General features: G+C 34.2%; 1 protein-coding gene across 7 annotated transcripts in view; it reads left to right on the forward strand.

Annotated features, from left to right (window-relative positions):
• IMPACT (impact RWD domain protein) overlaps nucleotides 1–15,162 on the forward strand; it is a 29,949-nt gene that overhangs the window by 11,918 nt on the left and 2,869 nt on the right. For 4 of the 7 annotated variants that reach the window (XM_037134093.2, XM_037134095.2, XM_037134094.2 and 1 more), the window contains 7 exons: nucleotides 626–711; nucleotides 5,331–5,444; nucleotides 6,614–6,634; nucleotides 7,545–7,642; nucleotides 9,682–9,755; nucleotides 12,970–13,060; nucleotides 14,290–14,424. In XM_037134093.2, coding sequence (XP_036989988.2) covers nucleotides 626–711; nucleotides 5,331–5,444; nucleotides 6,614–6,634; nucleotides 7,545–7,642; nucleotides 9,682–9,755; nucleotides 12,970–13,060; nucleotides 14,290–14,424 — 619 coding nt within the window. The other 3 variants (XR_005080956.2, XM_037134096.2, XM_053664277.1) reach the window with 3 other exon arrangements.

A 15,162-nucleotide genomic window follows, 5' to 3' on the forward strand; every position in this document is an offset into this window, starting at 1 on the left:
TTATTTAACATCACTTTGTGGACGTGACCATGGCACCTTCTTTTTCTCAATGATGCTTTGAGATGGATTCAATTATCTGAGGCAGTCAGACATTATTTGGAACTGAAATGAGTCAATTTGGGCAATAATGTTTTGTCAAAAAAGTGAATATAAACTTGTTGCATTGATTGATTGGTTTGTAAATTAACTCTCTGAGGGAGTTCCTCAAATGTTTGAATTCTTTGTTGCAATAAGCACACCAAATATTAAATGTACCAAATAAGTGGTTGGAATTGTCCAAAAATTTAGGAAAGCAAACAGTGACTGGACACTAACACCGAGAAACTAAATTGTATTTACACTTAAATAATTCATCCAGGTCAAGTTTATAAATTTTCTTTCTCTTTTTGGTTGCAACACTTTTGCTTATTTTAACTAATCAATGTTAATTTTGGAGCCAATTAGAATTGTTAATGTTGATATATTAAATACTCATCCACAAATGTTAGTAAATTTCATGTTTTTATAAATTTTTTAAAAGGCATGGCTAGGTGCATATAATTTATTAGATTGTAAATATGTCTGTTTTTTGAATTTGAGAAAGGAATTTTCAAAAATAATCTTTTCTTCCTTGAATCTTGTTTAGACAGAATGTTGGTGAAAGTATTCTTTACCTATGGGTGGAGAAAATAAGAGATGTTCTGATACAAAAAGCTCAGATGACAGAACCAGGTAGGATTACAAGTATTACCAGTGCCATTTTAACTTACAGTGATAAATTTTCACATGGATATTCTAATTGAAATCTTTAACAAAAATCTGTGTTCTGTTTTATGATTTACATATGATAAAATGTAAATTTTTTGGAAAGTTCATTTACTTGTATACTCATGGTTCTTTATATAAGGTTTAGCTTTTTTGGCTTAATATTACAGTCTTATAGAAATAGAATTTTATAATTAAAGAACTCAGATCAAAAAATTTCTGGTTTGACTATTGTTAAGCTAATATGTACCATGTAACATTCTTCATGAATTATTAGATATAAAATAGGCATTAGCTTCAAATCAGTATAATGTTTTTAGAAAAAGAACTTTGAAAAACATACTGACTGATATTTAGGATATAAAATTGATTTTGAAAATTGATTTTTTTAAAAGATTTTATTTATTTATCTTTAGAGGGGAAGGGAAGGAGAGAGGGAGAGAGACATCAATGTATGGTTGCCTTTCATGCTTCCCCTGCTGGGAACTGGCCTGCAACCCTGGTATGTGCCCTGACTAGGAATCGAACCTCGATTGTCTGGTTCGCAGGCCCGCGCTCAATCCATTGAGCTACACCAGCCAGGGCTGAAAATTGATTTTTTAAATTGAGGTGTAATAAATATGCTATAATTATTCACCCTATGAAAGTGTGTAATTGAGTGGCTTTCAGTATATTTCAAAGTTGTGCATCCATCACCACCACCTAATTTCAGGACATTTGAAAGTTGATATTTTGCTCTATGATTATTATTATTTTATTGAATCATCAAGTGTATGACAACATGAAAATTTCTATTGTTTCCTATTTACTTTGCTAGTCTTTTGTTTTACTTACCACAAAGACCTTTTAGAGGAAAGTAACTCTATTTAATCTAATTTTATTTCCAAATAGTTTCATTGTTATCATTGATAGAATGGTTTTCAATTTGAAACAATATGGATTAAAAAAACCCATTTGTTTATTTACAAATGTTTTAGAAGGTTATTTCAGAGAATCAATTATTAGGACTCCCTTAGCCAGATTGGTATACATTTAAAATTGATATGTGATTTTTCAGAGCATTTTACTATTTTTCTATAGAAGCAAATGTTTTTACTTTTCCCATTAAAATGAAAAAGTAAATGGTAATGAACATATTTTGTCCATGTGACAATCTTTTTTGAAGTGTTTTTCTTAATTTTTTGTGATCCATCAGTGATTTTATAGCATTTCAGAGCATCTATGAGGAGTGTAGTCTCAAACAAAATTGATTTTTGCCAATCCACCATTCTGGAGAATGGGATAATTACAAAAATGGAATGTATACCAGTAAAAATTTAGGACTCTTAAAAAAGTTTGGGGTCACTCAACTTAGGAAATTTTTAAAAATTATTGATCTTGAAAATATTTTCCCTTTCCCACCTATCTCCATAATTTTGTTTAGTCACTCTTCAAATTTTAGAGTTATTGACTTGTTTTATACAATTTATAATGTGTAGAAATTTTGTTTGAAATGTTTGATCAAAAATTGATTTTGTAGACTTTATATTAAAAGGGGAGGATTAGTAATTCTGAAGAACTAATACAAGCTAGTGATCAGGATCTCTCATGAGAATTTTCCTCCCTAGGGTACACACTTGAAAGTAATTTATTTTGATTATAATGTTAATCTTCAGTAGAAATTTATTGTTTATTATTTCATATTGTTTTTCTACTTTAGAAATATTAAATTTTGAAATAATTGTATATAACTACTAACAATTTATAACAATTTGGAACTGATTTTAGAATTAAAGTTGCAGAAATAGTACAAAGAATTTATGTCTCTCACTCTGCTTCCCCTAATAACATCTTACATCACCACAGTATAATTGTCAAGAACAGGACTACAATATTAATTACAGAGCTTATTCAGATTTCACTAATTTTTATACTAATGTTCTTTTGACTTTTGTAGGATCTGGTCCAGGATTCTATGACACATTTAGTTGTTATTTCTTCTTACTTTCTTCTAGTCTTTAATCAGTCTGTCAGTCTTTTTTTGCTTTTTGTGACCTTTTATGACTTGACACTTTTGAATGGAGTGATCCACTATTTTGTAGAATGGTCTTCAATTTGGGTTTGTCTGTTATTTTCTTATGTTGGGGTAGGATTAGGCATTTTTGCAAGGATACCACAAGAATGATATTGTGTTCCTCATAGTCCATATCAAGGAGCTCATGATCCTGGTATGGTTTATTTTTGGTGATGTTCACCTTGACCCCTTGATTAAGGTTGTATGTGCCTGATGTCAGCACTGCAGAGTCATTGTATTAGTCAAGGTTTTCCAGAGAAACCGAACCAATAGGGTGTGTGTGTGTGTGTATTTAGAGAGAGAAAGAGAAGGAAGAAGAGGGAGAATTGATTTATTTTAAGGAATTGGCTCACCAGATTGGGGGGTCTGACAAGTTCAAAATGTGCAAGGCAGGCTAAAGACCTTGGTAAGAATTGATGTTGCAGCTCAAGTCTGAAGATTCCCTTTTCTTCTGGGTAGGTCAGTCCCTTTCTATTAAGACCTTAACTGGATGAAGCTTATTCACATAATGGAGGGCAGTCTACTTTACTCAAAGTCAACTGATTTGAACTTGAATTTCATGTTAAGAAATACCTTTACAAAAACATCTAGAATAGTACTTGATCAAATATCTGGGTACTGTGACCTAGCCAAATTGATATATAAATTCTATTATCAAAATTATTATCTTCCACCAAAAAATATGGCACAAAGGGAAGAACAGATCAAAGCTCCAGAAAAAAATACAACTAAGTGATGAAAAGATAGCCAACCTATCAGATGCACAGTTCAAAACACTGGTAACCAGTATGCTCACAGAAATGGTTGGGTATGGTCACAAAATACAAGAAGGCTATGAAAAGTGAAATAAAGGAAAATGTACAGGGAACCAACAGTGAAGGGAAGGAAACTGGGGCTCAAATCAATGATTTGGAACAAAAGGAAGAAATAAACATTCAACCAGAACAGAATGAAGTAACAAGAATTCAGAAAAAATGAGAAGAGGCTTAGGAACCTCTGAGACAACTTTAAATGTTCCAACATCTGAATCATTAGGGTTGTGAGAAGGTGAAGAGGAAGAACAATAAATTGAAAACTTATTTGAAAGAATAATGAAGGAGAACTTCCCTAATCTGGCAAAGGAAATAGACTTCTAGGAAGTTCAGGAAGCTCAGAGAGTCCCAAAGAAGTTGGACTCAAGGAATCACACACCAAGGGACATCATAATTACCCAAGATTAAAGATAAGGAGAAAATCTTAAAAGCAAGAGGAAAAGAGATAGTTACTTACAAAAGAGTTTCCATAAGACTGTTAGCTAATTTCTCACAAGAAACCTTGCAGGAAGAAGGGGCTGGAAAGAAGTATTCCAACTCATCAAAGGCAAGGACCTACATCTAAGATTGCTCTATCCAGCAAAGCTTTCATTTAGAATGGAAGGGCAGATAAAGTGCTTTCCAGATAAGGTCAAGTTAAAGGAGTTCATCATCACCAAGCCCTTATCATATGAAATGTTAAAGGGACTTATCTAAGAAAAAGATAAAAATATGACCGATAAAATGACAACAAACTCACAACTGTTAACAATTGAATCTAAAAAAACAAAAGCAAACTAAGCAAGCAAATAGAACGGGAATAGATTCACAGAAATGGAGATCACATGGGGGGTTATCAGTGGGCAGGAGGAGGGGAGAGAATGGGGGAAGAGGTATAGGGAATAAGAAATATAATTGGTAGGTAGAAAATAGACAGGGGGAGGTTAAGAATAGTATGGGAAATGGAGAAGCCAAAGAACTTAATATGTATGATGCATGGACATGAACTAAGGGGTGGGAGAGTAATGGTGGGGGGTACAGGGTGGAGGGGAATAAAGGGAAGAAAAAATGGACAACAGTAATAACATAATAAAATTTATTTTAAAAAGAAAAAGGCAAAAGTTTACTATAAAGCTACAAAAGATAACTATCTTTCCCTTTGTAGTTCCTAAGTATCTTGGGAGTGGTACTTTGAGGATATGCTAGTATCCTATTCGATCTTAAAGTTTTGCTCACTAATTTTAATATTCATTAGTGCATCTGGTCAACAATATGTATTACAGTATGTAGGTGTTTGCCTAATAATGATTCACATTTAATTCTTCTACACTTATTAATTGTAATTCTATTGTGAGGAAGAGATTTCTCTTTTCCCAGTTTTTTTATTATTTATATTAGTATAAACTCATGTATTAATTTATTACATGGAATAAAATTTCATACTATCATTATTTTGTTGCTCAAATTGTTCCAGGTGTGGGTTTTAGGAGCTCCTTCAGGTAGGTTCCTGTGTTCTTTTGATATGCTTCCATCTTTTTTTGAACATTTTTTAAAAATCTCTGAAATCAGATATTCCAGGATCAATTTGTATTATCCTTGCTCCAACCTGGTATCAACCACTTGTTGTAGAATCCCTGGATCCTTCTATTGAAGAATGATATTTAGAGACCAATACTAATAATTCTTAAGTATAATTTCTTACTGCCTTTATAGATCACTCGTAATGTTTCATATCCACATAGGCCCAGATGTAAAGAAGAAAACCGGAGAGGAAGATGTTGAATGTGAAGGTGTTATCCTTTCAGCATGTCCACCAGTTAGAGCATTGGGTTTTGATAATAGTCAAAATCAAGCAGGTATATTACTAATTAGTTTCTTTGGGGGAAAGTGGGTTGGTAGCATTATGAATTGTTTTTGGAATGGCTTAGCAATTTAGTAAACTCCCACATGTTAGGAAATAGTTATTCGTTTGCAGAAAATCGAGTTAATTTTTTTCTTTTCTCCTGGCCATTTTGGTGTTTCCTGGGTCTATCAGAATGGTGAGGAAAAAATAGATTTCATTTATATTTTTAGATTTTTTTTCTCCTTTCTAGATTTTTGAATTAGTGATAGGAGAAATTGAAACTAAGAAAAGCTGTGTTTTCAGTTCACATATATTTATGTTTTGAAGTTCTCAGCTGTCTCCTGATTTCTCAGAGTTAAATTTTAGTCTATATTAACAAAATAGATACCAGAATTGAAAGTACAAGGCTAGTAAAATGTCTTTAAGATTTTAGTTTTTGCTTAAGCAAATTTATTTCATAATATAGTGGTATTCAGCTTATGAAAGGTAAATCAGCTCTGTTAATATCAAGAAATATGTTGCATTTTAGTATTTTAAATTTTTTAATGATATCATCAGTTTCCTCAAGTCTCTTACAAAAATATGATAGACCAAAGGGAACATTCTCTTTGACAGTGATGAGTTTCCCATGCCATGGTACTGCAGCTTTTAACCAGCACTGTGAAGGTTTAAAGTTCTTGCATGGTGTCTCAGGACTAGTGGAAGGGGATGGAGAGGGGTGAGAGAGTGGCCAGAGGATCCAGGACTCCTACTTCAATCTAAGTAGCTTCTGTTTTATTCATTTATATCTTTCTAGATTTGGCATAAGATTTCTTTTTGGAAACAGGAGCCACTACTAAAACAGTGAAGATCACAGTCCTAATAAGTGTCATCCACTTTAGATTGTCCTTAGTCCTGAACTAGTACAGTAGTCACAGTCTGTTCAAGAAGAGGACACTATTGGGGGGCAGGTAGAACATTCTGCATACACCTGGAGTTTTGTGCTCGCCCTGCCACAAACCAGTGCAGTGATTTGGGGCAAGTTGGTTAAGGCTCTCCGGAAATAGTTTTACATGTGTTAGTTGAAGTATTTCATCAGCTCTAAGGCAAGCTGGCTTGGTAAAATTCAACAGATCAGTGAATAGAAATAGGTAAATTTTAATTGTTTTTTTCCTGAATAACTTTTCATCTGAAATGATGTAGGTGCAGCAACCAGGATGGTTGGTAAGTTTCTCCTTTTTTTAAAAATGGAATTTATTGGGGTGACATTGGTTAATGAAATTGTATAGGTTGCAGGAGTACATTTCTATAATATACATCTGTCTATTGTATTGTGTGTTCACCTCCCCAAGTCAAACCTCCGTCCATCACTGTTTATCCGCCTTTGCCTTCTTCTCTGCCTCCTCCTACCTCTGTTATGGTTGGTAAGTTTCTCATCAGAATTGAGGGTAAATTAGTGGTTCTTAAACTTGTTGAAGGGGCAGAATAACTGGAAATCACAAAACCCTATAGAATACCAATTTTGATTAAAAAAAAAAAGAATACCAATTTTGGTGTATTACTGATACATTTAATTGAATCCTGTGAAGTAGGAACAGTTTCATTAGCAGAATACATTTTGTTATAGTTACATAAAATAAAGTCATAGGTTTCCCAACCCTGAGCTCCATCAACAATAGAACGGATAAATAAATTATGGTATATTAGCAGCTGTCGATCTTTTTCATCTCAAGACCCCTTTATACTCTTAATAATTGTCATGTCAACTTATACTACTGCAACAATCCGGATTTGAGTCCCAACCCGCCACTTGCACTGAGTGACCTTGGCAGGTGAGAATCATTTTAAGTCAAGTAGGTTTATGTGTAATATATTTGGAAACTTTTTACTTAAGTATTATAGTATTAATATTTAATACTAAAGAATTAATTATTAGTATAGTATTGAATAGTATTATGTTACTATTATAACATAATTTTAATAGGCAACTATTAATTGCCATTTGGGTTCATTTGCCATGTAATTTACATTTCTTTCCCAAATGACCCCCTCCATACATATCATTGCCAACTGTTTTAGTATTTGAATGTATGAATTTTAAAAATGAAAGTAATATAACTCTTTAAATGTGCAGAAACAGAAGAATTACCTCCGATCGATCATGGTGTCCCTATTACAGACCGGCGGAGTACTTTTCAGGCACATTTGGCTCCAGTAGTTTGTCCCAAGCAGGTAACTTGCTGTGTCCCTATCACTCTGGGGCTGTTCTACCAAAGTTATCCAAGTAAATGGTTTTTGCCATAATATCCCTATTTTTACTGTTACTAATCATTTAATTTTTATTTAATTTAAAAACTATTTGCTCATTTTTCTACCCCTAAATTACTGTGAATCATGGTAGATTTGTTTTGTTTTTCTGTCTTTCACTGCTTTTAAAATTGTATTTAAACTCTGATTAGGGCTTAACCTTCTAGTAGATTTTCAAACAAGAAAATTACTATGTCTAATAGTTTGTTGAATTATTTGTCCTATCATATGGATGTTCTAGAAAACTGAGTATGTTCCATGGTTGCCCAGCAAAGGGGATGGTGGACAGACTGGCCAAGCCCATTCTTCCCCACCTGAGTTCCTCTTTCTTTCTGCTTCCTAATCTTACGCGATTTGATTTCCACCAAAGAATATCAAATGGGAGACTTTTCATTTAAAAACTGTATTCTTTGCTCTTTGTCTTTCTTATTCTCTTTTCAACAGAATTATTTTTTTTCTCCCTTGCTGCTGTAATCTGGCCTAGTTTAAACTTTATTGATACAAGGGACAATTTCAGTACTACCTATACAGTTAAATGAACAAAAATACAAAATCTCACAAACTTAGATAGGTTTTAAGGATTGGTCTCTTCCCTTTGGTCTCACAGCTACTCTCTCCAAGTTCTTTGGAAGTCCTGACCTGCAGGGGTACGGTTCTTTGTGCCAGGTGTCCCTTGCACCCTCTCTTTTAGTCTCGGGAAGAGGCAGTTCTTTTCTTCATTGACCTTGTGGTCAAGATAACAGCTTTTGGTGCAGACTTCTGGGCTTTTCTCTCAGGAACCCTATTTTGCTGTTGGCCCTTGCCCCTAATCTTGTTGTTAGGGTCCTTCATAGACATTCTGTTCTGAATCTGTTCTGCCTGGGTCCTCTTTCTATTTTTTATTACTGTCACTTAGACTTACAGGATCATAATCCATAAGAGTGGAAATAAATCTTAGAGGTCAGTGTCAATTTTTTTTTATCAGAAAACTGAGCACCTGAAAGGTTAAAAAATGATAAACATAAAATTTTATAGTTTCTGATCGAACTTGGTCTTCCTGACTCCAACTCAGTCTTTGTTGCTTCCAGTATTTCTTCCGTACTCCTTGCCAGTTACCTTTCTACACAATCTGACCAAGTGTCTTCCATCCCCCCTCACATAATCCTTGCAGGTTCCCATTGTCTAGGAAGAAAAAGCTCACAATGGTATACAAAGTCCTTTGTGATATGTCCCTGGCCTGATGGTTACATCATGAACCTTTCTCTTTTATGTCCTTGCTAGGGTTGCTAGATAAAATCCAGGATACCTAGTTAAATTGGATTTCAGATGGGCATTATTACATGGGACATACAATGAAAAATTATTTGTGATTTGTCTGAAATTTCATTTAACTGAACAGTATTTATTTTTATATGCTACATCTGGTACATCTGCATATTCTCTTTCCTCTGAATGTAATTGCTTCTTCCTGCCCCGCCCCTCACCTTTCAGTGCAGAAAAATTGCCGCTTCTCTTTCAAGATTTGGCTCATGCTGCTTCCTCTGTCAACGTTACATGACTCCCTGAGAGAGTTTTAGTTTTATAACACTTGGAACATACCATTGTTGTTTACCTATCAGACTGGATATGTAAATTCGGTAAAATTTCAGAGCTCATTTTTAGAAATTTTCATATTTACATTTAAAATTCCCTATGTGGGGAAAAATATTTTATGTCTAAGAACTCTAGGCATGGTTAGTGCTAAAATATTTGTTGATAATTGGTATTGAGAAACCAGGGCTTTCATTTTTATATCAGTTGTAAGTACCGGCTTTTGCCGCTGAAATGAGAAAACTTTGGAGGTGGTTTTTTCAGAGTGTAGAAGATTCTTTAAATACCTTTCAATACCACAGTACTTAAATCAACATGCTTTAAGATATTTTTCTGGTATTTATTTATAGAGAAAATAAAAAGTATACATTTATTTATTCGCTGCTGTTTTTAAGGTGAAAATGGTTCTTGCCAAACTGTATGAGAATAAGAAGATAGCCAGTGCCACGCACAACATCTACGCGTACCGGTGAGTGACGCCACCGCGGTGGGAACGTGCACTTTGTGAGCAACAAAGGCACTGATGTGCTGGAAACTGCAGAAAGGAAACGAACGAGAGGGAAAGCCAGCCATTTGGTACTGCTGAATGTAACCAATAATAATTTGATATATTTTCTGTCTTTTCTATGCAAAGTTTATCTTTTCAATGCTTTACCCTAGTATAGTATCGTTTCCTTAATTTACAAAAGCATTTTTCCATATTATACTTGCTTTGTAAACATCATTTTAATGGTTGTATATTTGTTTGAGGCTCCAAACTACAATTTATTTAACCATTTCTTTTTTGTTTTAGTTTTTCATATTTTTCACTATAAAAAAGAATAGTTTGGGGAACATCTTTGCTTGTTTTTTATTTTTTTGATCATTTCCTCAGGATAGGTTCTGGTTGCTTCAGATTCTTTTTCGAACTTAAATGGAAGTATAATTATACATGAAGAGGGAATGTATTCCTACTAAAATTATCAAAAAGTATGAACATTTCTGAAACTGATACATATTGCTAAATTTCTTCCAGTTTTTCTTTTAAACCAATTTCTGCTTGCATTAGCAATGAATTAAGGGTGCTGCTTTACTGCATGCCTTTTATTTTTGAGTACTACCATTTTATACAAATTTTTGCTGATTTGATAGTAAAGAGGTTAAGGGTCTATTTTTAGATATGCAAATTAATAGACTTAAAAGAACATAGTTTAGGACTTAAATAAATCAGAATATAGACAGAGATTTTGTATAAATGTGGTTGAGATTATTTATAAAATCTAAGTTATTTAAAACTCAAAAGAAAATCCATCATTTTGGATAAGTGAGTTTTTAGTATTACTAAGTCACATCTCTTTAAGTGCTACAACTTAAAAAAACTATTTGTTATATAGTTCTATCATATCACTGGTCAGAATTTTGATGTTTTCTCCTGATTTTGGGTCATCAGTATAAAAACGAGGAAGTAGACTGTGCTTGCTGGCAGTGATTAGAATGTGCTGTGTTAATCGTTGCCGTTCATTCCTCCCACCTGTTTACTGAGTGCCTGCTCTGTGCCAGACACTTTACCGAAGGTAATGCTGATTATTTCAGCAGCTCTGCCACTGTAGAAAGGTTGGCTTTTTTAAGATCACATAGTTATTAAGTGGTAGAGCTGAATTTGATCATCTAACTTCATTTATCTGTATTTTATTCCTACATGGCTGTGAGTCTGCACCTTCAGTAACCGCTGTACATAATATTGATTTTAAATTATCAAAAAATTAAATAATGTGCCAGATATTCTCTTTCAAGCCCCAGATTTTTGGGTCTTTAAGTACTTGTGAGTATTTTTGTCCTTTTGCATATTAATAGGTGATCACCTGTCACTGCTCACACATGTCAGCATGACTACATGTAGCAGTCCCTCTACCTCACTGCCTTACGTAATTGGCACTTGGGAATGAAAGATGGCCTTGTCAGAACTGTGTCCGATATGACTAAAAAGGCACAAAGTGGAGGTGTGAAAGACCCCATTGGGAATGCAATCAATGACCTTCATTTGGTACATGGACTTTGTGTTCTGTATATATAGGGTCCGGCACAATTAACACCCCTCTTTTATTGCAAAATCTTTATTTATTACAAAATCATAAGCATGTAATTCTGTAACATAACCATGTCATTCTCAAGCACACCATGTAATATTTTAGATGAGGTGTTCAAATTAAAACTGTAAATTATTACACCCACATTATTACTCTACCACACTCAAGCAGGTGTTACTTTTGCCAGACCCTGTATTTGAATGCTTAGGGTCCTTTTAAGGTTACTTCTGGGCTTTGGGGCAGTGTTCCTGCCTTACGGCTGGGGGGCCCCCTTCAGGCTCCTGGTACACACAGCTGTCAGTGCCACATCATTCTTTCTGGCATGTGTGAAAACGTCTATGCTGTTTCATTTTTTTTTTAAACCTAACAGTACTGATTTATATAGTCAAATTTTCTTTACTCGTTCCATAAAATTATGGTGTTGAATTATAATCACATATATAAATATATAATGTAAGTAATACAGATTAGTTATATCTAAATTATATATAAGTTTATAATTTATATATGAAGCCTAATATAAATATATATTTATGCAAACCTAATATACACCAGCCACTGACTCCTTTTTACCTTAAATTTGCCACATAAAATTATGTTTAATAATGCTAATTTTTCTTCAAATGAGGTCAACTTTAAACAATAATAGAGTCTGATCACAGTAAGCAAGTGGTAAATATTGAGTGAATGATAGACGATTGGTGGATAGAAAGATGAATGAATGAATGAATATGATTCTTATAATAAAATTATTGTAATTGACGTAGGTGTATCGATAAAGTAGTATCTGCCTTTTTGCTGTCATAGCCATAAAGGTAGCTTTGCGCATCTGCCTAGTCCTAGGAGATGGCGCTGTCTGCAGGGGCCCATGGAATCTGCTGTACGACACACCTTCACTGGCACTGTGATCTTTTCACACTGGCATTTACCTCTCAAGCTCATTGTCCTATAACGTAGCCCTACATTGTTATTCCTAATGTTGACTTTCTAGGTAATTAAATGGGTAAAAGTACCAGGACTTGCCTTTATTGATAACTATTCAGGGAAAATTACAGAGAAAAATCTTAAAATTCTTACTCAAAATGGAAAAGATAGAAAAATACTTGATGGCTAGTATAAGATATAAGGAAGGTATAAAATATTAACTTCTACTGATTTTATCACCTCCATCCTTTTAATACACTTTTTGTCTGTTTCACTAGATTTTAGGATCTTTGAAGACAGGAGTATGCCACTTATTTCTTTATGATCATTTCATAGTGCCTATTATGCATAATACATATATACGAGTTACTCTCAAATGTTTTTCAGTGACTTCTCTCTATAACCTCAAAGCTTCAGGTTAAATGTGTAAACTCACCTTCCCACAATTGCGCCATTTCTTGTTTTAGGGCAACATCCTTGATTCCTAGCTTTCCCAAATATAAAAAGTGAAACATCCTAAATAGTACATTATCAGTGAAAATATATATAATAAATATACAGTTCAAGAACGAATTTTTAAAAAGGAGATAATGCTGATTTGGGCAGTAAATTGTTTGCAACTAGTATGAAAGAGTAACTTTTATTACCATATTTTGAGGTTTCAAACCATAACACTATTGTATGTGTTTCTAGAATATACTGTGAGGATAAACAGACCTTCTTACAGGACTGCGAAGATGATGGGGAAACAGCGGCTGGTGGACGACTTCTCCATCTCATGGAGGTGAGTGTGACCGACGTCCTGGTAATGCTGTTCTGTGAGCCATAACATTTCTCAACAAAACAGAGCTCCATTGGGAAATCAGTAAATCAGTTAGATTATGTAACATGGGGTATATTTGGTTTAATTAGTAGTTAATTTTTAAACACTGACAGAAAATTTTAACCACTGGGTATGGGGCTGAAAGCAAATGTGCTTTCAAGCTCTTCCAGTGATAGACTATAGAAGATTGTCTCTAGCTTTGGAAAACTTTCTCCTTTTTTTATTTTTTACAATTTCCTCCCCTTTATTTTCTTCATTCTGTCTTTGTGAAATTCCCATTAGTTGGCTATTGGGCCGTCTGGATCGATCCAGAATGTTACTTTTAAAAAAATTAAGTTGTCCATCTCATTGCCTTATGTTCTGAGACATTTTCTTGATTGTCTCCTAAAATTTCCATTGAATTAAAAAAAAAATTTAGCCACCATGTATTTAATCATCAAGAATTCTTTTGTGTTTTCTATTTTTCTTTTTCCTAGTGGGCCATTCTAGTTTATGGATGCAATATCTCTTACAATTTCCTGATTATACTAATTAGTGCTTTGTTTTTTTTTAAGATGTTCTTTCAGATTTTTTCTAGTCCATTTTAGTTTCTTTACCTTGTCCTTTCTCTTTCATGCTGCTGGATTTTCTTCATCTGTCTGGTGATCATTGTCCATTAATTTTAAGAATGGATTGTTATTTTTTCTAAGGTAGTTGCTACAGTTTCTTCTGCTATTGTATGCGGAGGTTTGTTTGCTAACTTGATAGGCACTCTGTGCGTGGGTCAGGCCTGTGGACTGGTGGGCTTCACATCGAGGGCAGCGTCTGACAGACGTCAAACTGAGGAAGACCTTACTGCTAGGCAGCAGCAATTGCTCACGCAGCCCCTGTTCTCTGCAGTAGCTTGTTTAGACACAGGGTTCATGTTGTTTGGCCTAGGGTTAAGGCTACCGAAACAGCTTTTCTGGTTGAAGTCACCAAGAATTGGAACCCTGCCTGCATGGTCTCCTCTTCGCTCTGCCCCGTTGCCCCAAAGTTCAGAATTTGAGGACACTGAACTGTTAGCAGTCTCACTGCACTCACCCATGCAGTTCTGCCAGTAAGATCGCAAGGAAATTTTCTGTGTGATTTTATAGTTACTTCATTTGCCTTTAAAACTCATGCTTGTACATGTGTATATTTATATCTAATTATGCTTCTGAAAATAACAGATTCTGAATGTGAGAAATGTCCTGGTGGTAGTTTCGCGCTGGTATGGAGGGATTCTGCTCGGACCAGATCGCTTTAAACATATCAACAACTGCGCCAGAAACATACTGGTGGAGAAGAACTACACACACCCACCGGTTAGTGGTTATTGATGGTATACCTAGAGAGTTTCTCACCACTGCCTGTGAAATTAAAAAAAGAAAAAATTAAGAATGAATTAGAATTTATGCGGTGCATTAGAAAAACCTTTGGACTAGGAAACTAGAAACTTAGGTTTTAGTCAAAACCATGCTGTTGGCCAGTTGTATGACCCTGGATAGATGGCTTCATCTCCTCAGACCTTCATTTAATTTCACAGATTCACAGAATTTCTAAGAACCTTAAAGACCAGTTAGTTTCCATTCCCTAAAATTGAGGCCCAGAGAAGTTACGGATAATGCTACAGTGAACTAGATATTCTTTAAACAGCTATACAGTTCTGACATTTTCTGTTACTCTTAAAGCATCTCTTTCCCTGACACACCTGTAGCTGCCTTCTTCCTTTATATCTTGAGGGGTATTTTTTGGTTTGTATTTTATAACTATGTTTATTTCTATTGTATTTAAACCCTATGCTTTACTTTAGAAAGTAGACAATAGATTAAATAATATTAAAGTTATTTAGACATAAATCAGTGAGATAAATGAGTATTTTCCTTGAGTTTTTTGTAAATATAAAATAGACTGTAAATGAAAGTGTTCTATAAAATAGAAGGATGATACATATGGAAGTAATTATACTGTCACTGTTAATACATCTTCTGTATGATTAGACTTAATGTTTCTAAGCCAGTCTCTTCATGTAAATGGGGTGATGCTACACTGATTTTTATTTT

The sequence above is a fragment of the Artibeus jamaicensis genome, unplaced genomic scaffold (genome assembly GCF_021234435.1).
Source record: "Artibeus jamaicensis isolate MK-2021 breed Jamaican fruit bat unplaced genomic scaffold, CSHL_Jam_final contig_354, whole genome shotgun sequence".
Lineage (NCBI taxonomy): Eukaryota > Metazoa > Chordata > Mammalia > Chiroptera > Phyllostomidae > Artibeus > Artibeus jamaicensis.